Source organism: Phalacrocorax aristotelis, chromosome 5 (assembly GCF_949628215.1).
Source record: "Phalacrocorax aristotelis chromosome 5, bGulAri2.1, whole genome shotgun sequence".
Lineage (NCBI taxonomy): Eukaryota > Metazoa > Chordata > Aves > Suliformes > Phalacrocoracidae > Phalacrocorax > Phalacrocorax aristotelis.
This window is the reverse complement of record NC_134280.1, coordinates 22870656-22896831: the sequence shown is the minus strand read 5'-3', so window position 1 is coordinate 22896831 and position 26176 is coordinate 22870656. Positions and strand designations below refer to the sequence as shown.

The window sequence follows — 26176 nt, the reverse complement described above, 5'->3', positions numbered from 1 at the left end:
TTTCATACTGTATACTACATGATTGACAATGATTGACATGATTGACAATGTCACGTTTCAAAAGGATTCAAACAAAATGAGTAAGTTTTGTAAGAAAGAATTCAACATACCCTTTAAAAAGAGTATGCATTTTGTCCCTACTGTAAAACTGACATGCAAACACTGGTCTTTCTTACACACACTGAATCTACAAAATAGGTGCAAGATACAAAATATTTTTTAAGTGCTACAACAGCCTCTCAGAGTTCTTGTGAGCTGATTTTTCATTCTTTATATACTGGTAAAGAGTGTTTAAATGTTTTTTTTTCCTGCTTTTGCAGTTCACATTAAACAAATCTTAATTCAGAACAAAATATAACTTGCATAATCAGGATTAGAAAATTATCCTGATGAAAAAGGACTTTGATAAATTGTAGCCTTGCTTTATGTAAATCCACTGTCCCTAACCAACAAACACAATAGTAACTCTGAAGAAATGCAGAAAAATAAACTAACTGTTGCTCTAAAAATTAGGTTTTGCATGTTTTTTCCCCACACCCTAGTAATTACATTCCAATAGTTGAATTCCTTTCACCTGCAGAACAGGCAGGTGAATCAGTGTGGTACTGACTTAAAGAGCAGAAGAGCTGTTGTTCATCAGACCTTCAAGAAAACTGCAAGCTACAGAGATGTTCAGAAACAAGACTGAATACTTGCATTTTTGCTATTAGGGACTGCAACGATAAGCAAAGCCAACTGGGAAGATGTCAGTCTAACCCTTCTAACTAGGAAAGCTCCAAAGTAGAGACACTAGAGTCAATAACAGAGGACAATGAAACATGGCAGAATAATGGCTTCTCAAGAAGAAAAACCCCAGAACACCTCTAAAGGACATCTTTCCAGGCTCTAAGCCTTCATGACAAAGCTGTCGGGCCAGATGAGGAGGCTAGAAATCACAGATTTGACCCTCAGAAGTTATTCCAGTCCTTGTAGGACAGCAGGAAGAGAGGCAGTGAGTCACCAGAAACTCCCTTGGCGCTCAGTGCTACAGAGTGCCCTTCACTGAAGCGACATCTCCAGTTCAAAGAAAAATACAAAGACGCTCTGCAGAAGAACATTTCTATTATTCTCTGTTAGTCCTCAGACATAAACATCTTGTAGAGTAGACAAAACTACAATGAGTTTCATTAGTATACAAGTACCCACTATCAATCAGAAAGAGCAGATTTGGCAGTTTCAATTGTAAGACCTTAGAAATACAGTGAGAAAGAGAAGGAATGGATGTCTGAGTAGAGCTGAAGCTGAACCTGTGCTTGAATGGACACACAAAGTTGTTGAATTTGAGCATTTTGATAGAAAACAGAGCAACGCAAAAGAGTAATGCAATCTTCTGCTGCAAAAATATTGTCTTTATTAGAAGGGTGGATGCTCTGGAATATAATTACGGCACTGTAATTGCATCCAAGTACAGCTTACGTTTACCTAGTTAGATGGAAAAGCCTCAACCTATACACAATTTAAAATACAGTTGTACAATAACAGACACGGAGCTAGCTAACTTACAAATATAATGCTCATTCTCTTTGGTGCAGCTTTTTCAAACAACACATTGATTGCAAAGTGAAGCCCTTACAAGTTAAAAGGGCCTCAGTCACGCTGTTAACGGCAATATTAAGGTTATTAAAATTATCTTAATTCATCCATTTGCATGTATAAATATGGTCTCTGACCATTTTGTCCAACAGGAACTGCAGCCTTTTCAGATTAGAAAAGGAACAGTACTTCATAAATGAGAAGTCAATTTAGTATTTCACTGCATTGATGAGAATTCTCTTTAAACTCTAAAACAAAATCTTCATGAAGGTTAAAATTTAAAAACCCACAAGAAAAATACTGATGTTCAAAATTCTTTCACAGCATGGAGTCTAAAAGTATCTTTTTAAAAAATACTATGGACATAGAGAAGTTAAGGTACAATGCATATTCTAGTTCTGGATGATTAATTTCATAATTTTTAGGATCTGTTTTTTCAGAGTCCTTAACCTTACATAGCATTCACAAAGCCGAATTCCTAGCTGACTTCAAAAGTAGGTCTGAGAGACAAGCAGATGAGCAAATAGAATATCTGGTCCTGAGCCCTCATCAGAGGCATCTTTGCTTGGCCCTCACTCTTCCCAAACCATTAGTTCACATACGGTCTCCCTGCCCAGTTGCTTTCAGAGTCTCATCAATTATCTACCTCAAAGCACACAGGCAGTGCATCTTCTATTTTAAGAACAAAAATCAAGTTTCCAAAATAGAGTTAACAAAAATATTTTTCTGGCTAAGAAAATTTTCCCAAGAAAATTTAAACAGGTCAAATACATGGCATGTAATATTTTGGCCCAAATACCTAATTTGACAAAGTTCTAAGGGACAAATGTAAAAACACCCTTAGTTCCTTGAGGATTTAAATAAGATGTGTGAATTTTAATAAAAACTATCAACTTAAGCTGAAGATACCGCTTTGGTCAGGCCTCCAAACAAGGTGCGTGTATACGTAATTTGCAGTTTTCTTGGAAAGGTAAGCATCCATGAGTTTCATACCAGAGCTATTATCACAGCAGGCACTGTGAAGAAACAGAGATATGCACCTCAATGAAGGCAGAGTTCATTATATAGTCCTTGTTATTGTAATACCCAAACGGCTATCTCTAGTACTTCAATGTAAAGAAAACTGACCACTTTATTTTCAAAGCTTACTACCAGAACCCTCCACAGAGGACATCACCTAGGATACTATTATTTAAAGTCACCTATAGTTGTCAGACACCATTCCAGGATTTATTTAAAATGTAAAATTCCTGATATTCTGCAAGCGATGAAGAACGGCCTGAATGCTGAATCAACCTATATTAACTATTAAGAAAGATCTAAGAGACAAAAGTTCTTTAGGAATGTGTTCCCCAAACATACACCCAAAATCACGTTTATTCCATTGCCTACAGATCTATCAACAGCTCCATGTAGATCAGATATGTACCAGACAAATACCACTACACCCTGACATAGCGAACTTAGAATCCTGGACAGCTGATAAGTTTCACAAAAGGGATAAAAGGAGCTTTAGAAGTTGGTGGGATCAAAGCAAAAAAACCTGAAAATCAACACCGGTTAGCTCAAATCTAAACAAGACTGTCTCCACAGACCTCCAGAACACCAGTTCTTCTTAAATTTAATATATACCAAGGTATATTACAAAGCAATAGACAAGTCATACAATAAATAAGCCAATTTCACACAAGGCAAGATAAAGAGCAGCCTTATCTTTTGAGCTCTATCTTCAGAGTACTGTTCAGTTCTTCAAACCACACTGGCCCTATCAGTGAAAGCCTTGGGGTAGAACCATCATTTATTTTAAGTTTGTTCAATGACTAACACAGCAAGAGTTCAGGCTTCTAAATTTTTTAAGTTATGTATATTGATAGATTTTAGTATCTTACTGGCGCCTTTGAAACAACTGCACGTTATTCCTGAGGCATGTATTAAGTACATAGTATCTAGTCATGTCACAGCTCTAAAAGCAGTAATACAAAATTATCACTTGGCTGTTAACCATTTGGAAAACATTGCAGCAACTCATTGAGAGGCTGATGTAGTCCTAATTAGAGACATTCCTAAGAGAAATCAAGGGAGGCAGGTTTGTGAGCTGACTGTATGTCATGATGGACTTAATCAACACACTGATCTGAAATCTTTTTTGCTTTCCAAGGATAAGACCTAACATGAAATTCTGCAAGAACTGTAGAACCTTAAGCTTCCACAAGCTTCCATAAAATAATGAGCTTTACTTCTGTGGGAAAAGGGCAGAGGGAATCAATTATTTACTGCATAGTAACTGTAGTTCTTTGAAATGCTGTGGTCAGTATGAATCCCAGCATTAATCCCTGTACCTTGTATGTGGAAGATCAGATAATGGAGTTTTTCTTCTGAAGAGTCGCACCCACCAGAAGTACATGACCATGGGTTTACTCAGATTCTCATGCCAAGCTAACAGGCAGTACAACTCAGACTTCCCCTCAGTCCCTTCAGCCAGAAGTCCTTGGTAGCCCAAAGGACTTCAAAAGCCAAGAAGACGCATGGAGTTGATAGAGATTCTACAGAACGTCACTTGTACCAGCCCAACAATCCTGAACACGAGGACCTTTTTATGTAGCTACATAATGCTCAGAGGCTAAACTCCTTGACAACGGGTAGGGTCTCAGCCTCTTGATAAAGCATCTGTTTCTGCAGCTTCTTGAAGTAAGGTCCAAAAGAGCACTCTTCCTTCTTCGAGGTTGCATTACCAAACCTAGCCCAGGTCCCAGAGGACTGAAACCTTCTTGTCTACTGTTAAAGAATACAATTCATAGAGTCACACTGGAAGAGACAACCTTGAAGCAACAACATGCTGTATGTATGCTAAACAGGTGATCTGCTGTTGCAAGACACTCCATGAAATAACCACATCATCTATTTAATTCCAGTAAAATAATTATTACCTGTGTGTCCCAGAATCCAGCTGCAGGCAGATCTAACTTTTCTGATCTTAAACGGAGCACAGCTACTACAGCCCAAGGTGATACAAGAGACTTTGCCTGATGAACATGCACAGAAAACATCCAAAGGTAACTATTAACAATAGCTTTCTCAACAGCAAGCCTGCTTTTTTATTGTCACTTTATTTGTTACAGTTTTCTCAAGTCCGGAATAGGAAAAAGGTCCTTTACTCTTACTTAGCAACAGAAAGTAAAAGGAATAGAATATATTCTTTCATAGCTCCCAAACAGCACAGCAAGGCCATTTCTGCAAGGATGTGTCTCTGAAAAGGGATAAAATTAGGAGTTGAGTCAGAAGGAGGGAAAGAAGGATATGGGGACATAGTAGCAAAGGTCATCAATACTAGGTATCTATTGCCCAAAATTTAAATTTAACTAAAACTAACAACTCAATAATACGTACTGAGTGCAAACATTTTAATGCACTGAAAAAACACAGGCAATTCTAAATAAATTAAAGCAGGAGAAAATTAGCAGGCCGATTTTCTAATCTAAGAATATATTTCTCATCCTTGTTGGCAGCTAGAGGAGGCAAAGAGAATTTTCCAGCCTTTTCATAAGCAATTAACGTAGACCTAACAGATACATCAGTCCTCAAGAGAGACATGGGGAGGGGAGGTGGGGGGAAGAGAAGTCTGATCTAGTGTGTAGCTCAGACAGGATCTCCATGAAACCATCATTGATGTACACCCTAAGACGCAGAACTAAATGGAAAGGTAAGTATGGATCATTAGATGAAGGACTGCAGAAAGCTTAAAGGTAGGTACCTGAAGGTGCTTTTGAACACACAAGCATGTAACATCAATCCATAGCAGTTCCCTTTCTTATAACTGTTGGGGATTTTTTTTACTTCATACATGCCTACTGATAAAGCAATGGCCCACTGGCAAGCAGAAATCGAGAATTTCTTAGACCCTTTGATACAAGTCATAAGAGAAGGCAATGCTCTATGTCAGTGGAGCCACTGGCTGCTGTAACTACCATCCAATAAAAGCAAACATCAATGTAAAAACCTGATTAATGAAATTTCTAACCTGGCTTTTTTGCCTTTCAGGATATGCAACACTTGATGGAGACATTATTCTCTTTGTACTGTAATGCAGCACTAAAACACCTGCTTCCCACATGATTAATTTAACAAATAAGTCAACACACAGTGAGGCATACTCAGAAACAGGACATGGGAAAATGAAACGGCCGAAGTGCAGAGGCTCTCTAGTAGATCAGGTTATTGTCTACAGACTTAAAGGGGAATCAGAACAAGACAGGCACACAAACAAGATGGTACTCATCAGAAACAGATTACTGACTAGTTATACTCTTACTATAACCACAATGCATACTGCTTTCTTCAAGCTTATTTTATAAACAATCAAGTTTCATTGTATCACAAGATCGTGTACCAAGAAAAGATACTCCAGTCTGAACTTCCCTCTGTCCAACTGAATAGGTATGTTTTCCCTCGCCAAGAGATGAACTCACCTGCTGAACTATGAGCAGGTATCTACCATAAATGTTTTAGAACTGAAGGTTTTGCCTTCTTCAAAACTTTATTAATTTAATTTAATTTGGCCAAGGCTAGATATCATATGGGAGAGGACTACAAACTATTTTCACCTACCAACATATTACTGGATCTTAAAATCTATTAAGCCTTGCCACAGCTAGTTTTTATTACTTTGACAAGCAGCTACTTTTACAAACTTGGACATTTATTCTAAAGTTTAAGTTACATTCTAGTAGATCAGACCTACTGCAATTAACCTAATCATCAAAACCACTGAAACTTGCATGGGACTCAAAACGTTCAAGAGTGTGACAATCTGATTTTCCTAAAACAAATGAGACTTACACAAGGTACCTCAAGCAAATCACCATCTGTCTATTATGCTGTATTCCAGCTTCCTTATATAAAGGCATCCGAAATAAAAAATAACATTCACTTATCTCTAAAAAGTTAATTATAGATTTAATTAGTAATAAAAGATTAATGCATACATCCTTACACCCCAGACCAAACCATCTCTAGATTTATATTAGCCACCCTAAAGAAAATGAAACCATATTCCAGATGGTAAACTGGAGAGTTTCCTTTACAGCAGATCAGTTAACGAAGACTTCATCAGAAATCTTTTTTAAGATGCATCAAATCAAAAAAACTCTGACAATGAAGACCAGATAACAAGAACCAACAGAAACAAACTACTGTTACTAAAATATTCATATACAGTATTTACACAAAATTTTATCTGAGCAGGCAGATGGTAGATAAAGTTCGTAAGCAGGCTCCACATTTGATTCCCTTGCTATTAATAGAAGCCTAGGCTGTGGTGTCCAAGGTTATATCGGGCTAGACACACTCCGGTTTCCTGAATCTACCATGAAGGCCTCCTAACTTTAACATGTAAAGCATTACCTTTGTATTTGTGCAACTGATTTGAATACACAAAATTAAATCAGTTTATCAAAAAATGCTGCACCGAAACAATTCAAGTCAGCAGGCAAAACTGTGTGTGTTTGCACACATTAATATTTTTACATTGGTTTAAGCTTAACTTGGTTTTGCATAGCAGACAAAGTTTCTAGTTCACTTAATTTCACTGGCATAGCATCAATTCTTTAGATAAGCAGAGCAACCTTATGTCAAGTGCAGGCACCCCACATACTGCCATGTAGCGTCCTCCTGTATGTCCAGCAGGACGACGAAATCTACTGCTCAAGAGTGTTGTTTCTGAACAGATACTATGGAATTCTTTATCTAGAATGATCAAACCTCCAGAAGGGACCTACTTTCAAACACCGAAGACCATTTACTCTCAAATTCCTCTATTAAAAGTTATAAGTAGCATAAATATAACAGCGAAATGAGAACATTCTTAGTCCTTCAGGGTTGCATCTGTTTACACTGCAAATTTAACAGCTTTTTTTATTTATTCTTTATTAAACCACCTTTATTCAAGAACACCACTGTTTATAATAGGAAAAGACAATTGTGAAAGCTACAAACTTTGAGGTGGGAACAGTATCAGAAGTAATTTTAATATTTACCTAAAGCAGATCAATTTGTCTGTGCCCTATTAAAATCCTACCACTAAGAGGAGCCCTAAATCTATCCCACACTGAGCATGGAAGAAGCGACATTAAATTTTTTTTCTTACTGCTCAAGATCAAGGGGAACTGTTACTTCAGTGATACTGAGGAAAGCAGAATCACCAGAAGTTGAACAAGAACTGATAAAGAATCACTTCAGGAGCAGCCCCCTGAAACCACTGAAGACAGATGAAAACAAAAGGAAGAAAAAAATTTCTTAATTCTTTCATTGGAGGGAGTCTACCAAGAAGAAAAGATTCCACCAAAAAGGAAGAATGAAGAAATGACAAAGGCAGACAGTATGAGAAACAAAAAGGGGGAAAAGCATAACAAGAAACAAAGAATAAAGCCACAAGGTCTAGAGCAGGAGAATGGTGACTACACACACAAAGAATTAGAGCCAAGAGGACAACCTTAAAGCAACAGAAAAAAAAGCAGAATTACTGAAATCTCTAAGCAGAAAAGGAAAAATAGAAGGAATCTTAAGATGCAGAGTAAGTGATACAGAATTATATATCGTAAATGTTACAAACATGAAAAGAACCAAAGAAAATGTTTTAGTGTTTCTGTATGTTCCTAGTGTTTTCTACTCGGTCTGCCACAACTCAGTATTTATTAGGAAGAGGTGAGATGGCTCTTCTGAGAGCATGCAGTCTCACCAAGGCCAAGACAATCAAGACAGAGACTATTCTAGAAAGCTAGTCAGAAGAGAAGCCTCACTCAAGCACTTCAGACTGTCTTCTGGTGAAGTCTTTAGCACTCTGGTGAATGAGCAGAACACAGGGAGCTCCAAAAAGACACTCGGTTGTGAAATTTGAAGTTTACTGCCTAGGTATCACCTCCACCCAATAACTGGTTGACTGATCTCCGCTTTTACCATCGAATACAAAGGGAACAAAGGAAGGTATAATGAGGTACCACATTCCTCCTCTCCTGACCAGGTACTTAAGCCTTGCCTCCAGTAGGTCTGCATGCTTACAAAATACAAAGGACACCTGACTTCCCCCAAAACCCTGGCCTGTTGCACCCATCCAAGAGTCGACAAATACCTTGCTTTAGAGCTGAGAATCGGAAAAACAGAAGGCAACATGAACCGCAGACTGGGAAAGCTCACAGAAATGGCTCCCTCTTACTCAATCTGTTTATTTCGGCGTATTTGCGCACGTGAAGTCCAAAAGTATTTGGACACACTTCGCGGCTAGCCGTGCTAGGCCAAGGCAGCTGACTGGGAGCTGACAGGTACTGCCTCCCATGCACTCCGCCTTATCAACTCCCTTGAAGGCAGTCACTCTGTGCAAGGGCACCGAGATTAGCATAAGCGTCCCACAAAACAGGCACACGCACAACAAAGAAGGAAGCCACCTCGCCGGACCCCGCCGGGGCTGGCGGCCGAGAAGGCGGGGCTGACATCCCCCCCACCCCAGCCCGGGCGCCGTTTCCACAGAGACCGGTCCGACCCGGAGGGAGGGAGGCGGCCGAGGCGGAAGCAGGCACGCAGGGAGGCACCGGGCAGAGGCCGGGCCCCGGCCGCTGCTCCGCCGCCCGGCGGGGAGGCCACTCGGCCCGCGGGGGCCGCCCCCGCGGCAGGTGCCCGCCCGCCCCGCCGAGGCCGCCCAGCGCTCACCCGGCCTCCCGCATGACGTTGCTGTCGCCGCAGTCGCAGGCGCCCCCCGCCTGGCTCCGGAACATGTTGTAGTCGTGCCCGGCGTGCTCGCCCTGGTGGAAGCACTCGGCACACAGGCTCATGCAGGGCGAGATCCCGCACGTCCGGCACCGGTAGGCCACGAAGTTGGCCGTCCACACCAGGCCGCACAGTGTGGCCGGGTCGTAGGCCCGCACGGCTTGTACGAAGCTGTCCCACGGCTCCCCACCCGACAGCAGGCAGCGGCACCACTCCAGCGCCTCGGCCGCCGCCTCGCCGCCGCCGCCCGGGCCCGCCGCCGGGGACAGCACCCGCTCCAGCAGCGCCCGCAGCTCGCCCGCCGCCGCCGCACCGCTCTCGCCGCCCAGCGCCGCCTTCAGCTGCGCCGCCGTCGTCCGCTTATCCCGGCCGCTGGGGCCAGCCCCCGCCATGATAGGAAACTGAGGAGCCGTTACAGCTGCGCCGGGCTCCCGGCTCTTGGGCTCCCCCCGCCGCCCTCCCTCCCCTCCCAGCGGCGCCTCCCTCTCGCGATAGCCACAGAACCGGCGCCCTGCCCGCCGCCCGCCTGCTCCCTCCTCCTGACACCGCCTCTCCCCTCCTCTGACATTACCCCTCCTCTTCCTCTGCCCTCCGCGCCGCCCTGTCAGCGCGCAGGTCCGCGGACCGCCCGCCCCGCCACCGCCCCACAAAATGTCGCCGCCCACCGGCCGGAAGTTCCTCGTCAGGGCAGGGGGCGCAGGAGGCGCGCCGCCTGTCATCGCGGACCTCGGAGAGGCCCTTCACCTGGAGAGGTGACACCCCCCGACGGCAGCGGAGTCCTCTTTGTTACCAAGCCGCTCCGCCAACGAAGCGGCTGCTGTGAAGGCGCCGCCCCGCCGTCGGTGGCCGCGGGGCTCCGGCTGGGCCGAGGCGGCGGCAGCTCAGGGCGGGGACCCTGCTGGAGACGCGGGAAGCACCGCTGAGGCGCCGGACCCGCGGTTGTGCCGTCGCTCTCCTCAGTGGCCCAGCTGGAGGCAGGCAAACACGACTGGGCTTCGGCGGCAGCGCCGCACCTCGCCGGCGGCTCGGGCGCCCGGGCGGCGGCGGGCCCGGCGGTGTATAGGTATATATAGGTATACTTATAGGTATAGGTACATAGCCCCGCGCCCCGGGAGTGCCGCACGCTCCCACTGGGAGAGGTTGTGTTGGATGTGAGTTACCCCAGCTTACATACCCATCGACAGTTTTAAAGTTCGAAAAATAATGTTCAACTGTGTAATCGAAAGCCTTAAAAGGAAAAAGAATCTGTCCCTAAAAGAAACGAACCTTGCGCCTGACAACAGCAACGCCCCAAGTGCCCGGGGCGGAGGCCCCTCTGCCGGCCTCCCCACCTGTTGACCTTCGCTGCGGCCCGTAAGGGCGGGGAGCGTGGGGCTGGCGGTGCGGAAGCCTCCCTCCAGCGTTGCAGGGAGGGAACACTAGGAAAGCGAGTACATCTGTTACTTTTCTCTCAGACCGTCCCTGGCACCGGACAGGTCCAAGTCCGTGCCCTCGCTCTCTGTGCCTCATGGCGCTCAAGAGCCTGACCGCCGAGACGTGCCGGGCGACAGAGCCGGCAGGCCGGGCCTCCACAGAGAGGTACCGGTGGCAGCACAAAAGGTGGTACTAACGTGTCATAGATATAAGACGTGACAGTCGAAGCTCACGTTTGTTAATTATTAAAAGGGGCGACTCGAGCTGCTATCGGCTCCCGCGGGCGGAGAGGGGCGGGAGGCGGCTGGGGCCGAGGCCGGGCGGCGCGGCGGAAGTGCGCAGTAGCGCTCCCATGGCCCGCCCCGCCCTGCCGGGGCTGCCGCGAGTGGGGGCGGCGCCGAGGGGCGGCGGAGGTGGGTGCGGATCCGCGGCCGCGAAGGGCCCCGTTGGGCTGGCGGTGCGGTTGGTGGAAATGCCGGGGGCCGGGTTCCCGCTCCGCTTGGGGCTGGAGGCCTCTCGGCGGCGGCGCCCCGGGCAGGGCGCGGAGCGCCTGAGGCGGGGCGGGAGCCGGCTGCGGGCGGTGCCGCTGCCGTGCAGGAACGGCCTCACGTCGGCCGGCACCGCGCTTCTCCCCCGCCGTCGGTGCGCCGGCAGCTGCGGACCCGAGGACGGCTCTATCGCGGAAAGCACCTGGGAGATGACAAGGAGCACCGTGGGGTTATAAGTATAAAAGAGTTTAAGATAATGTGTAGTTTATACTACTGTAACTGATTGCACATTATTTTCCTTAGTTAAACTATAAGCATGAAGAAATTAAAGCTTAAAGAATTGGAAAGCTGTCTTCAACAAGTTGATACTTTCGAAAGTCCAAAACTGCTCCTTGAGCAGTACCCGACAAGGCCTCATATTGCAGGTAGAGGTTACCTACGGCTCTGTCTCTTCTACTTCTTCATCAGCACTTTAAAATAATTCTTTAGAAAAGTGTTTCTACTGCATTATCTCCTTCGAAGCCTTTACACTAAAAGTAGCTGAGGAATTGTATCCAGGAGGAATGTAATTAATTATTTTTTAATGACCTGTTAACTTCTTTTCATTGTAAGTATACTGTTAATACAACCCAAAAATCAAGTTAATTGATTTAAAAGATAATGTTGTGATAGCAACATATTAATTTATAAATGAGGAAGCTTAAAAGGACTTACTTCATGACACGCACAAAACAGTAAAAGCATATATACAGACACTCATCCAAACCTTAATTATTTTTTCCAATATTTTACATCCTTCTATTGTTTTTCACCAGACAGATTTAGAGGCATACTTTTTCCACAAACAATACTGATGGCTCTATGTGTAATCTCTCCACCAAAGATCTAGAGTTCTATAATTCGTCACAATGTTTTTGACTTGTTTACACATATAATGAAAAAGAGAATTACAGGCAGTGAGAACATCAGCACAATCTTGCATGATAAGAAACCTTTAATCCAGGGTTTGCTGAAGGCAGAAGCAGCTTTTTTTGATTAACCAGATGCGTATTTAGTATTATTGACCTGTGCTTTTTCCTCCCCCCAGCATGTATGCTTTATACAATTCACAATACTTTTGATGATATTGAAAACAAAACAGTCGCAGATTTAGGATGTGGTTGCGGCATGCTCAGCATTGGAAGTGCAATGTTGGGAGCAGGGTAAGTACTTAATAATACTAAGTTCTGGTTGTGGGTTTTTCTGGCATAGAAGAGTAGAAAATAAAATTAGAATGTAGCAATGCTGAACTAAATTAATCTTAGGTATTTAATCTGGTGCATAATGAGGCTATTTGTTTAGGCAGTCAATAAGCATTCAAATAGTGGAAGAGATGGACGCTTGCCATGAACTTGGCAGTCATATTTGCTTTCCCCTGAAGCACTAAATGAACACATGAAACTTCCTTCCCTAACTTTAAAAGGATATTTGAGACGGGGTAACAGAGCTACTTGCATTTTTATCAGCACTGAATTTATAGTGTACATTTATTTATTTATATATATATTATATATTTATATTTATTTAGTGTGAATTTATAGTTACATTTCTGAGATAAAACAAGTTGTGTACATGGATCACCTTCAAAACTTTGCTATAGAATTTAATCATCGTTTTAGTTTGCAGGAGGTTAATATGTGGCACTGTTGTTTGTTTTTTAATAGATTGTGTGTGGGGTTTGACATAGATGCAGATGCACTGGAAATATTTAATAGCAATATTGAAGACTTTGAGCTCATGAACATCAACATGGTTCAGTGTGATGTCTGTTCTTTATCTGACAGCATGTCAGAGACTTTTGACACAGTTATTATGAACCCTCCTTTCGGTACCAAGCATAATAAAGGTTGGTAATTCTGAAAGTAAGTTAGAAATTATTAGGAATGAAATAGCAAGAACACTTTTAATGAAATGTCTCCCTCCTTTATTACAATTACCTATTGTAATTACCTAGTTTTGTTGATCTGGAATCACTTTCCTAAGTACAAATTAACAACTTCATCCCTGTAACTAACAATCTCTGGGTTTGAAATATACAATACTAGCTATTTCATATCCCTATTGTTTTTCTCTTTTACTAAAAGCAATTGGGTAAGTTTTAGAAATACTTTCTGTACCTTAATGTATTCAATGCTGTTTCTCAAATAGCCATTACTCCAGAAAAATTGAAGCATGAAGTAGATGTGTAAGCCCTCTAGTCTGAGCTTGCATTTAACAATTTTAATAATTTCATCATTCTTCTAGGAACAGATATGATTTTTCTGAAAACTGCTTTACAAATGGCAAGAACAGCTGTATATTCCCTTCACAAAACTTCAACACGGCAGGTAAGTTCTTTGTTTTATTAGGACGAACACCAACCAGGCAATGAAATTGCTGGCATTTAATGATGTTGTCTATAGCTTCACTGATTTGTTCACACCTCTATGGGGAATGAAACTTGTTTGGGGTAAATCCTAATCAGGTCAAATTAATTATGATCTCACATACATCAAGATAAGTGATGTATGTTCCAGCTTGAAAAACAAAAGCACAGGAGAACTTTTAAATAAATACAGGGGTGTAGATGTTTATAAGACAGTGTAGAAACAAGCTTTTGAATTTACCTGTATCTATTTAATATTGTAGCACATTCAAAAGAAAGCAGATGAATGGGAAGTGAAGATGGAAGTCATAGCAGGTAAGACTAATTTGTGTTAAAGAAAAAATCCAACATATTTGGTTGGGGGCTAGTATCTAGAACGCTACTATCCAGTCTTAACAGCCTGAGGTAAATTTAAGTGTGATTTAACACTGAAAACGACATTTTTCAGCAGTGCTTTTTTTTTAAATATACCTTGCTACCTGGCTAGAATACAGCTAGGCACTTAATAAAACTCTGAGGAATACATGCTCTGTGCAGAATTGTAATTGGATTTCTTCCTGGACTACATTTTGCTTTCAAGCAAAAGTTACCTACCTGCCTGCTTCAAAAGTAGATTGTTGATGGATAACAAAGGCAAAGTGCAGGTCAGCTGCTGTACAAAAAAAGTATCCTGTCCATATAGTAACCTTATAGTATTTTCCTGATTCTTAAATATCACCATCTGGATGCTTTACACAGTTATACAACTTCAGACGTGGAAGTTGCAGAAGTGCTTGAAACACAACTACGTGTTTGCACTTCGGCCATTTCACTTACTGTTTGATGTGTTCGGTGTAAATTTTGTCATAATCTAGTCTGGAGGTCAAAACAGTTACCTGGTCAGGGGGCAACAGAGGTAGACAATAGAAGAAATAGAAGAACATGGGTGTAGGGTGTAAGACAATCAACTAATAATCATTCTAGTGTAACAAGTATTCTTTGTACTGTTCACAGAACTTAGATATGACCTACCAGCATCATACAAGTTCCATAAGAAGAAATCAGTAAGTATAGAACCTAACATAACTGAGAAAATGCTGTCTTGTACTTGGCAGGTAAATAAATTCTACTTAAGAAAATTTAAGTTTTACGGGCATATCTACAAGATGAGGAATGTTCACAGCACTTGAGAGAAGTTCACGATGATGGCATGAAATTCCATTGCTGTTACTACATTCTGTAGTTGAACAGGGAAAAGAATCACTAATGCAAGTCAAAGCTATACACAAAGCCAGCACTGCAACTAGACATGAAAAAGTTAAGAGTAGCCTCCTTGACTCAACTTCTAATAGCTAGTTGCTTGATCCTATCTGCAACTAGAACTTAGATTGCTTAATTCAGTTAAGGCCAGAATAACTAGGATTTTACAGCTGTAGCATTATTTCAGTGTTTTAAGTTCTGTACTACAAATAGCTACAGCCAGTGAAATCCCTCATAGAACCACCTTAGAGGGCAGGAGGAAGTTCTGCACTTCATCCCACAATAGAAGATCTAGCCAGGATGCTAGGGTATGGAAGCTTAAGCCCACAGGCAGGTTCCTGGGTGCTGAATGCTGGCCTAGAAGACATGTATCCCATTACCACTGGGGAAGTAGAGACAATCCTGGTGTAGACTGAGCAAGATTTGAACATTGTTAGGTGTGTTGAGTAGCAAAGACTAGAAGTTCTATTCAGTTATACCTATTCCCTTAGTAACTTGGAACTTAAATGATGGAAGTCTCTCCTTCAGCTTTACTATTTCAGTTACAGCTTTATACTAGATTAACATCCAGGCTTCAGTAGTAAGCAGTTTTAAGTTCTGAATTTATTGGCAGCTGCTATTTAACATAACCACAAGATTACAAAGTCCATAACCTTTTACATTTGAATGAGGTGCCAGAGAAGTTGAGAGGATCTGACAGTATAAACAAAACCATAAATATAAAAGTTTTCCAGGGTAGTATGTTAAGAGTAAGCATGCTTCTTAAATAAAAAAAGCTGTAACCCAACAAAATGAAGCTTTCCTCTCTTTGTAGGTTGACATTGAAGTGGATTTCATTAGATTTTCTGCTAAGAAACTCCTGAACTGAAGCATGTTTTTAAAACCTATTGAAATGGAACAATAAAAGAAAAAAGATTTTTTTAAAATTTTGGTATTACTGATCTCCATCTCCGTTTTCTGTTTTCAGTTGTTTTGGTGCAGGTTCTTCTTTTTCCATTTCCTCTAGTGGTCTCTTCTTGGGACTTGCTTGTTCTGCAAGATTGAATATGTAGTCATTTATGGTAAAGGAAAGCATTGCCGTATTATCTGAAATTTTCTAAAAAACCCAAATCCTTCCTACCATGCAAGTTCAAGGATGAATCCTAGTTATCCACAGCCACTGCTATGCTAAAGGGTTTACTTATTACTGTGACTTAAAGCTTTTAGATATTCTAAAATACCAACTTTGAAGAGCTTCTTCCCTGTATAACTTCACAGCAGGAGGGCAGGTAAGAAGACAAAGGAATACAGTCAAACTGGAGTAGGTTTCACTGGGTTTTGTTTAAGCAGGTGCCATATCTAATGGACAGAAGCTTAGCTCTTTGTCTTCTCCAAGCTAATATATGCAGAACTATTAGTCTTCTCATATCCCCAGGGGAAAAAATCACCACTGAAGAGACTGGGTCTGTACAGTTGTATGATGTTGCTGACAACCACCATCTTTCAATGCAGAATGCTTTGAACAGCCCTACTGTACAGCCTCCACTATCTAGTGATTAATATGCTTTTTTGACAGTTCTGGAAGGAACCAAGCACAAGACCCTTAAAGTTACTTTACTGATACTGACAAGAGGACAGAAATACTACAGTGTAGGGCCAAATATGTTTGTAAGAAACATGAGTACTTCAGAAAGTAGCTCCATCTACTAAAGAAGCTGCATCTAGTGCACAGAATGACATACCTGTTTTAGCATCATCTTCGCCACCTTCCTCTTCATTCTCAAACTTTATTTTCTTGCCCTGAAACTGTACTTTTCCTTTGTGTGCACCTTGAGGTATCTTCCCCCCTCTTCCTTTTCCTTTAATTCTGCGCCCTGTGGGGATAAAAGATGTCCGAACTTTGTATCATTTGTCTTTGAGCTTGCCAGTTAAAAAGAATGCATTACAGTTACTCAGTGTTTACTATGTATTCACTAGTTACTTCCACACAATGCCACTGCTAGGACATTATAAATGCTTAAACCAATAAAAGGAGGACCTTTTGTTTTCTGTTTCAGCAATTCTTGCTGATCTTCCAGTATTTTTTTCAGAGCTTCTTTCTCTGCATCTCCTTCTAGCACTTCCCATGTAACGTCCTTGTTCCGAAGCTGTAAGTTTCCATTATGTGCTGCTTTGGCTTTTTCCAGAGCTTCTTTTGCAATATCCTTAAATAGGATAATTCCCTTAAAAAGAAGAGTGGCATTTGCATTTGAACCTTACTGTGAAAACATTCAGGTAGAATGATGAACAACATATCCTGTTAGGTACCTCAGCAAGTTCATTACTCTTGAATGATGAAAAATACGTCTAGACTGAAGCAAAACCCTCAGGTTGTCCTAACAAACAGTCTCAGTCTCAGTTTTGACCTTATCAGCTGAGAAGGCTGGAAACTTTATCTGTTCTTGTGAAAGAATTTAGGGGAATAATTTACTTCCCTAAATATTGTACAATTCAACAGATCAAGTAAATTTCTTATTTGATTACATAAGAGAACAATCATTTAACCATTCAGTTTCAGACTAATACAGAGATCTTAATTCCTTGTCTAAGGTTCTACTGACCTGCTTTGCACCTCTGACAAAGTGTATCCATTTGATTTCTCCATGATCAGAAAATACATCATGGAGATCTTCTCTGCATGTTTGATCATCTAGATCACCAGAAAACTTCAAAAGACATCCTGTTTTTTCTTCCAGAGACTTCTAAATGAAATAAGAAACCCCAACATTTTTGTGGAAGAGTCAAGCTTTAATATTCATTTTTTTTTCCCCCTCAATCCTAAGACTATTAAAACATAATAGCCATAAATTAAGCAGTTGAAGTCACCCCCCACTTAGTGCTATCAGTAGCCCAAGCATTCTCGCTACATAGCTTATTTATGCTGATCCAAGTCTTGCATGGTGTGTGTCCTCTCCCTTTTTTAAATTTTCTTGCTTACTACGATACATTTATGTTAAACTTAGGACTCCGTTCCCATAAGAGAGTTACATTCTTCAAATTCTACAAAACAGTTTTCTGAAGGCTGACACTTTGTTTGAAAAATCTATATAATACTGATTAAGTCCTTACTGGATCCTTTAAATACCACAGAGGAATTATTATCTCAATGGTGCATTTAGGATCACTTCTGAACAGGTAAACATGCTTAATAATTTAAGTTCAGGATATGATAATTTAAACAAAAATAGTCTCTTGAAAATAAGATTAAATACTATGACAAAACAAAGTCTTAGTATAGGTTAGTTGGAAAAGCTGAAGTGACTTTCTAGAAAGCACTCTATATTATAGAATTTCCAACTCTGTCAAGCTAACACTTGGGATATTCAAAATGTAGCTGGAGGAGCATGTTTGTTATGTATGGGTTGAAAATCCATACAAAAGCAAGCATTGCATAGTTTTCAGGTATAGAGATTTAAGAAACCCATACCATTTCAGCATCTGCTGCTTGTTTCTGCTTTTCTTCTTTTTCCCTGTAGAAAAGTTAAATTAGTTAAGAGTAAGTTCAAGTGTGTTCAGGTGAGGAAAGCCAGGCACTTCAATTAATAATGACTTACTGCTTAGCTCTTGCTTTAGCTTCTACTTTGTTTTGTTTCCTTTCTTCATTCTTCTTTGTACAATACTCCTCCCTTCAACAGAATATAAGCTAAGTTAATACGACTTAAGAGTATTCCATTATAATTACTTTGTAAGACAGCAGTAGCCAAGAAACAGCTGAGATAATCTTTCAGAGTTGAGATGCTAGTCTCCAAAAGACAGAGCTACCAATACCTGTACAACAGCGTAGAAGCTTACGCTTCTCAGATCAAGCCAGGTTCTTGTCTAAATCCACCCTTGACTATTATTAGTCCATACATCAGTTAAGCAGACTTACTTGAAAAGTACTATCAGCTCTGTGTCTTTGTACTTTTGGTTTGGGATCTCTGTGAACTTCTTAGCAGATTCAACACTATCAAAAACTGCAAATATTGATCCCTGTTAAATGGCAAGAGACATTCAGTGTTAGAGTAATGTTATCCAGGGGGTATTCCCTGCCCCAGGTCTAGCTGTTCATCGCAAGAGCTACCTTAAATGTTCTCTGCAATGTTCTCCTCATTTGAATGTTTTCAACTGGACCTTTATCCTCAAGCCATTCTTTGATATCATCAAGAGTTGCATCTAGTGGAAAGCCTTTCTGCAAGACAGCAACAAACTTCAATTACATGCAACAAACTGACACTTAGTCAGAAATTATAACCTGCCTAGTACGAGTTAAGTCAAGCTTTACATAGATGGTTTTTGGTCAAAGTCATGCAGAACAGCACAGAGCAAAGGAAGTTTACTTACAACATATACAGATCTGTTTTTAATTGCAGCCTTATACTGGTCATTTAATTCAGGAAGGGGTTTGTTTGGAGATCTTCTGATTTTAGTTTTGTCTTCATTTATTTCCATTAAACCAGTCTTGGATTTTCTTAGTGCTTCTACAATAACACTAAAATCTTTTGAAAGGCGACTTAACCTATTGAGTAAGCAGACCCAGGTTATTACAAATACACAGGCAAAGCTGAAGCCAAATGTTAGAACAGCAACAGGAGTTGTACATGCAGACCAGGGACATTTGGCCCCAAATAGGGATAAGAAGCTGAAAGTTACCCTTCCATCCAGATTAGCTGCACTTTGTTTTACCTGTTGAATTTGATCATTACTTCTAAAGGCACCCAGCCATCATCTAGTTTGATCTGTTCCTTTAAGAACTTGTCTCTTGGTAGATTGTGATTGCCAAAATAGTACTGCAAAAAAAGAAGGGGGAGAGAGGCGGGGAGAGAGATTTGTCTTTGAACATTCAGTCTTAAAAAGCCCATTTTCATCTGGCAATTTACTGCAGTGGATTGAGACATACCCAAAGGAATTAATCTGAACAATTAGAAATTCTGAAATTATTACTTCCTGCATTAATGTGATACTTTTCCAAAAATTAGCTGCAACACATAAGCTGTAAGAAAAACAGTGCTTCATCTGGTGGGACTAATGAGGCAAAGGTAGACTGCAGTTTCAATTAGGAAAGGTACCAAGCTTATTCTGTTAACGCAATTATTCATCAGCCTGATCAAGCTCTGCAGAGTCAGAAGTCAAATTTGTCACCAACAGATTCAGGTTTTAGTCCTTATTTAAGAAATGTATGAGCAAGAATATAATACTTCCCACACTGAGAAATCATACACATAGTTTCTAGGTCTTATTCAAAAAAAAATACTGTAAGATAAAAAAATTGGGTTTATTTTCATTTACTATGTTCTCATTTTGATCATGCCCAGCATGGGAACACAATTCAGTACAAGATAGACAAGTTAATCAGATTCTTTTGCTTACTTGCAGTCTCATCTAGCTAGGGTCTAATACTTGTAGCCATAGGATAAGTTCCAGTGTTTCCACCAATATCACTGTGCTTTAAAAAGTCAGGGCAAATTTTACAACAATACCTCTCCCTCTAGTATACCTCAACCTCACATTACCACAAGTCTAGCTTTGTCAACTATTTCTCCTCAATCTCTGGGTTTGTTTTGGGTTATCCCCCCTAAATAATGACTACAGCTGCGCATGCTAATGGGGATTCACGTGCAGCTGTATTTTTGTCCTTGAAGAAAACAGTTTTGTTCTAGATGTCATTTTAAGTGATGTGCTTGCTTTTCCGTTGTAGGGTAACCCTCCAAGCCTCTAGAGTGAGAAATAGTTAATATAAAGTAGGCACATAAGTTTACTTGTAGTTTGTAGCAATAAATTACAAAGTAGTAAATCGTAACAGCAAGTTACACAATGTGCTAATATTTTGACCAGCACAGATTCCCAAGTAGGAGGACTTTTTTTGCCCCCCAAAATGAAGTCATATACAATTAAAATGCATCTTCCTATTTGCATAGATAGAGTAACTCCAGTGAACATAGTAATAAATAGTTTGATGATACGTTCACTTGCTGTAGCACCTAAAACGCTAGCAAGCTAATCTTTTGTGTTTTTAAATGGTTGTCTTACAGGCAACTCTAGACAAGTGTAACTTCCAACTTAGACCACAATTATGAATTACCTTAAAGTATTAAAATACCTGTTATAGACCTGTGACAGACATTTTTTTAAAAGGCTGAAGATTCAAGTATAACTCCCTCTGAAGTCAGCTTCCCATTAGCCAGGCCTCTACCAATTGGTGTCTCCAAAACTACATCTTGGTCCAGATCCCAAACTATAAATTGGACTTACCTCAATTTGCTGACAGATTTTGCTTTCCAAAATAGACATGTTTTCACCGTCTCCATTTTCAGCCATTTTCACCAGCTGTGTTGAAGAGAACATAGAGCAAAGGCACTAAGTATTGGATAGTACTTTCTACAGGCTTCTATTTGTATAGTGTTGCATTTCACCGCTGCCTCATCTAAACGGGATCACAGACAAGTTCTTTAGCCATGCATTTATGCTTGTGAGCCAACTTTAAACATGACTGCAGAACTCCAAGGGGAAACTACGAAACAACTAGAAAAAACTGAAGTAAAATAAATACTTCGGTTATTATGGCAGCATTTGCCGTTCTACATTCAAGATAAGTAAATAAAATTCTGGCACTTTACAGGATTATTTGTTATTTACCTTTCTCTAGGCACAGATCCTCAGTTGGTACCTAACAGCAACAAACCTGAGAGCCAACAATATTTACTCTTAAAGTCAAATCCAATCTCTCATCACTAGGCAAAACATCAATAATAAAAAATTGTTTACGTTCCTCAGTAGGTATAATTAGAAACTTTCTGAAGTTTCTGCCTCCTAATTAATCTTTGAAAGTTCAAGGAACTTACTGGAGGAAGGAATGAAAATATCTGTGTCTACTAATACACCCTAAAGATGTCTAGTTCTGTCCTTTACAAACTTGTCTTCACTGCAGTTCCACCTGAATTCTGAATCCTGCATCTTTGGTAAGAGGTAAGAAGTTTTAACTCGCAACTAACTTCTTCCCTGAACTGGCATTAAGTGTATAATCCTAGTACATCGGATGCAGTCACTGCAGGCACTGGAAGGTTGGTGAGAAAGCAGCTACTGTCTAGAAAGTTCATTGGGATCAGAGAATGTCTATCTAGTCACTCTTCTTAAGAGTGAGGACAGAGTGTGAGGAGTAATCCTTGAAGAAAAATGCAGCTTTATAAAGCTGCCAGAGATCTGTTTAAATTCAGTTTCAAATGAGGAAGCACAAATTTCTTCTTCCTCCCTCTTGGCACTATCACACTTGTTAAATCCAGCTACAGAAGATGAAGCAGTTTCATGGCCCTCAGTTACCCCAGTTCACAGAGCAGTGATCATTAAGACTCCTGGTGAAGGTGGGTTTGAACTCATGTCTTGCATGGTTTATTGGGAGATTTCAGTGCACACATTCTGCTCTTCTGCCACTTGCAGGACAGTAACATCTTGCAGAGCATCAAGATGATTGACAATGTAGAAGCAGGGAAAACTCCCCCAAGATTCCCTTGTCACAGGAAATTACGTTCTTCATCAGAACACCCGCCTGGCAGCCCCGTCTTGTTTTAGTAGTTTAATGCACCAACCATTGTTCAGCCTACTGCAGTCTGCAGTATTCCCATTTCCTCCTCTTCCTGATCTCAAGGCTATGTTGCATCCTTTGCTGTGCTTGCAGTTCTTTTTTATCTAGGCACTTAACAGCCTTAAAATTTGCATCCCGGTCTCCGCTACTGGACTTCCACCTGTACCTAACATGCTCTTTAAAGCATGATTTCAGTGGGTGTTAGTTGGCAGCTCTGCTCAGATCATGGTCCATTTGTCCATAAAGCACTTCAGTAAAATGCAGACTGTAGTTGACAAGCTGGTAGTTGCAGTTATTTCCCATTAGCCACCCTGACTACAGGGAACTGTGGGTCACTACCAGATTCAGGTGCTGGCACTATCTTAACATCCCCTGCAATGTTGTTCCCAACACCCAACTTGAGAAACCATTGTTCTATTTTACATTACACCTAATTTGGCGTAATCGAGTGGCATTCTACAGAATAGACTCAGCTTTTCCCAACTAACTGACCAGATCTTTGTGTGCTACTGTAACTTCTAGTCCAACAGACAGTCAACCCACCGAAGAAAGAGAAGAAGAGTTTCATTAGATAAATTTATCACTGACTTAATTCAGCTTACAAACACTTCTGATGGAGCTGTTAGGGCAGGAAGAACAAGAAAAAAAAAAGCCAGAAACACCTTTCCATGGCAGAAAGCAGTTGTAGTGGGTTAGATTGGACATTACCACACCCTCAGAGTAAAAAAAAAAAAAAAAAGTAGTATTGAATGGCAGCTATATGAATCTTGCTATTCTTGAACCTTGGTGTAAAATCACTGTAAATCAGTTTGGTGATTTAACTCGCATTACAAAGCCTCTTCTCCAAGTGTGGCTTTTTTTAAGCACCAGGCAACATATTTAAGTGAACCATGTTCTTATGGGTGCTTTTCACAGTACAGCTCAATGTTTAAGACGACGTACTAATTTACCATGAGATTTTAAAAACTTTGCTCTCTTGCATATTCTGAGGAAAAAAAATAATTTGGACTTCAGTCTTGTATCTTGTTTTAAGAAAAAAGCATTAACAATATGTTCTGGAATGCTAGAACAAGACAGTCTGCTGCTGCACACTGAAATACAGATTGAGCTAGACAGGAATCTTCCCTCACCACCTTCCATTTGGTCAGCCAGTCTCAAGTACACTGTTAAGAAGGAGCTGAGTGGACACAGTGGCTTTGCCCTCCTCTATAGCGTGAAATACAGAGCAGCCTCCAAGCAGGCTGCATCTGCTTGCTCCTTCAGTGGTCTTTGCTGTTTTACCTGTCACACTGAATAGCACATAGATTTCTTGGAGCAAGTTCTCCCTTAACACAAGTCGTTGTTAAATAAAAGTTGGGGCCTTTTGACTGTGTGCTGCCAAATCACCCCACCCCTTCTACCCTGGCCAAAAACCACACGGGACTGAAATATGCAGGACAGCCTTCTTTTTACCACAGGATACCCAACAAGCGCCAAGATGGTAGCGCAGTGAAGCAGTATGGAAGAATATACGCTTTTGTCTTCACCTAGCTTCTTCTGCCACCTAAACTCCTTCAGCCTTGTTCTATCCTTGAATACCCCATCCTTCTTGCTCTTTCGCAGCTCTCCCAGTGCACCACTCTCCAGTCTGCCTCACTCCAGGTACCAAAATACCTGGAACCAGCAACTTACTTTCCACATAATAATGCTCAGCCCTACTGCTGAGGGATGAAAAACAAAGTCTATTTCGTTAGCAGTATTTTCAAGGTAAAAACCACACCGTGCAGAAGTGTAAAACAACACAAGGCCTGGGACAAGTCCTTCAGATTAAGTCTTACACCCGGAAGAGTTTTTCTAGAAAGGATCCATTCAGCTGCAAGTAACAACAAAATTAAGGCAAGACTAAGAAAGACTCAAGCTTGCCATATGTGAAATTCAGTTCAGACACTGATTGAGCTCTAACCTATTTAGAATAAAAGCAGAAGCAGCCTTCTAATTTAAGAGAAATGCTAGTCCTGCTGCACATGCTCACTTCAGGCTCTTTAGCTCCGTCATTTGGCACCAGCTAGTCTTCTGGATCTAGCTTCCACATCAGTAGTTTTCAGTTGCTCTGCAGCAATGAAGGCTGATAAAAAGCTGGCTCCACTGAAGAACCACCACAGTTGGAACAGCATGGAAAATCCTACATACGATTTTATTGTGCTTTCTCAGTAGACCACACTGAGTTGTTCCTTCTGTGTGCCAACAGTCCATCTCAGTACTACTCAAAATGAAAACAAGTTAAAATAATGCAAGTAGGCATGAAATTTAAATTACAAATGGGAAATGGCAGTTAAACCCTTTAACTAGAAAAAGCGTTGTATTAGCTAGATGACCCCAAAAGAACTCTCATGGGGATTTTCATTTTATCAGTCACTTAGTTCACAAGCTCAAGGGCTGGACAAAGCTTCGTTGCAGGCTAACTGCTTTTACCATTACTGTGATAGATTGAAAGGGTTTATTTTAAAAAAAGTTCCCCCAATAAAGTAAGAGGAACCTGTTAATGATGCATTGCATTGTTCAGGAACCCACATGTCAGACAAGAGGTCTGGGCCTTCTGACCAGATTCTTCTATCAAAACACAGCTTCTTATTTAAGGTGAGGATTAACTGCCGCCACTCATTATCACAGATGTTATTTGCACAGTGGTTTTTTGAGCAGAACCAGTGCAGTATACGAAGGAATTTCTTACAAAAAGTATTTAACTGATAGAAACGTCAGCTCCTGACCCTTAAGTCTACGCTAGGAGACGTCGGTTTGCCCCACGACACTCGCACGCTGCTGCAGGGACAGCACACCCCCTTCAGGCCGCCTCGAGCCCCGCGGCCGAGCCTCCCGCCCAGCCCCAGCGGGCACCGGCACCGACACCTCCGCCTGGCCGCAGCGCTGCCCGCTCCCCTCAGCCCGGCAGGCTCCGGCGGGGCTGGGCTTGGGGGCAGCCGCCGGGCCCGGCAGGCAGCGGGGGCAGCAGCCGCGCCGGCGCCGCTCCCTCCCCGCCGGGCCGGGCTACGGAACCGCCGGCGGCAGAGACGTCCCGGCGCCGCGGGAGGCGCTTCCGATGAACGGCCGCCGCGGGGCCAGCTGCCAGCACCGCTGCCAGGGGGGAACGGCGGCAGCTTCCCCGCCGGGCCCCACGCCGCACTGCTGCCCGGCCCGGGGGAAGGGGGGCTGTACGCCCTCCCCTGCCGCGGGGATCCTCCCTCCCGGCCCGCGGCGGGGAGCGCCGCCAGGAGCCGTGCCCGCGGGGCCCGCCACCCCCCGTAGGGCCCACCCACCCTGGAGCCCGCCCTGCCCCGGCGCTCCTCAGAGGGGCCCGGTCCTGAGGTCGAGCCGCCCGCCCGGCGCGGAGGCGATCAGCCGTCCGCAGCACAAACCTGCGGCAGCTCCACAACCGGCCGCACGCGGTCCCGCTCCGCCGCTTTAAAGGCCGCAATCGGCGCCGCGCGGCCCAGCAGCCTCCGCGGCCACCGCCCGCCCGCCCCTCGCGTGGGCGTCGCTTCCGGGGCGGGGCAGGCTCTGCCTCCGGTCCCTGCCCCCGGCCCGGTCGCCACGGGCGGCTCGGGGCGCCCCTGCGCCCGGGTCGGGTACAGGTACAGCTATAGCCACAGCCCCTGCGCCGGGGTCCGTTCGGGTGCTGACAGCAGGAAGCGGGGGGACCGCGTACGTGCGGGCTTTTCGCATAAGGGCGGGCGCGGTGACGGCGACGTGCCC

The 26176-nt window shown here is 42.5% G+C and overlaps 3 protein-coding genes across 16 annotated transcripts in view; 1 reads left to right on the top strand and 2 right to left on the bottom strand.

Moving 5' to 3' along the window:
• The window catches only part of UBR3 (ubiquitin protein ligase E3 component n-recognin 3), a 115779-nt gene extending 105733 nt beyond the window's left edge, over window positions 1–10046 (bottom strand). For all 7 annotated transcript variants that reach the window (XM_075093389.1, XM_075093390.1, XM_075093391.1 and 4 more), the window contains exon 1: window positions 9271–10046. In XM_075093389.1, the coding sequence (XP_074949490.1) occupies window positions 9271–10046 (776 nt within the window). The remainder of the gene's footprint in view (window positions 1–9270) is intronic.
• A 19-nt stretch (window positions 10047–10065) lies between these two features.
• Window positions 10066–25264, top strand: METTL5 (methyltransferase 5, N6-adenosine). 7 transcript variants are annotated; one of them, XM_075093416.1, is made up of 10 exons: window positions 10266–10390; window positions 11532–11653; window positions 12316–12430; window positions 12932–13113; window positions 13512–13594; window positions 13896–13947; window positions 14626–14675; window positions 21797–21834; window positions 24990–25063; window positions 25178–25264. In XM_075093416.1, exons 2-9 carry the CDS (start codon window positions 11545–11547, stop codon window positions 25024–25026), a joined length of 666 nt encoding a protein of 221 aa, XP_074949517.1. In that variant the 5' UTR covers window positions 10266–10390; window positions 11532–11544; the 3' UTR covers window positions 25027–25063; window positions 25178–25264. The 7 variants fall into 7 exon arrangements, with proteins under 7 accessions (XP_074949521.1, XP_074949517.1, XP_074949522.1 ...); XM_075093417.1 differs by lacking the exon at window positions 10266–10390 and adding an exon at window positions 10795–10926; XM_075093415.1 differs by lacking the exon at window positions 10266–10390 and adding an exon at window positions 11034–11153.
• Window positions 15457–25966, bottom strand: SSB (small RNA binding exonuclease protection factor La). 2 transcript variants are annotated; one of them, XM_075093407.1, is made up of 13 exons: window positions 25840–25957; window positions 24459–24686; window positions 21121–21195; window positions 19555–19658; window positions 19213–19387; window positions 18953–19060; window positions 18761–18861; window positions 18444–18515; window positions 18317–18359; window positions 17451–17591; window positions 16889–17072; window positions 16593–16724; window positions 15457–15903 (listed from the first exon to the last, which is right to left on the bottom strand). In XM_075093407.1, the coding sequence occupies exons 3-13, from the start codon at window positions 21184–21186 to the stop codon at window positions 15806–15808; spliced, it is 1224 nt and encodes a 407-aa protein (XP_074949508.1). In that variant the 5' UTR covers window positions 21187–21195; window positions 24459–24686; window positions 25840–25957; the 3' UTR covers window positions 15457–15805. The 2 variants fall into 2 exon arrangements, with proteins under 2 accessions (XP_074949508.1, XP_074949509.1); XM_075093408.1 differs by lacking the exon at window positions 24459–24686 and having other exon boundaries at window positions 25840–25966.
• Between the last annotated feature and the right edge of the window lie 210 nt (window positions 25967–26176).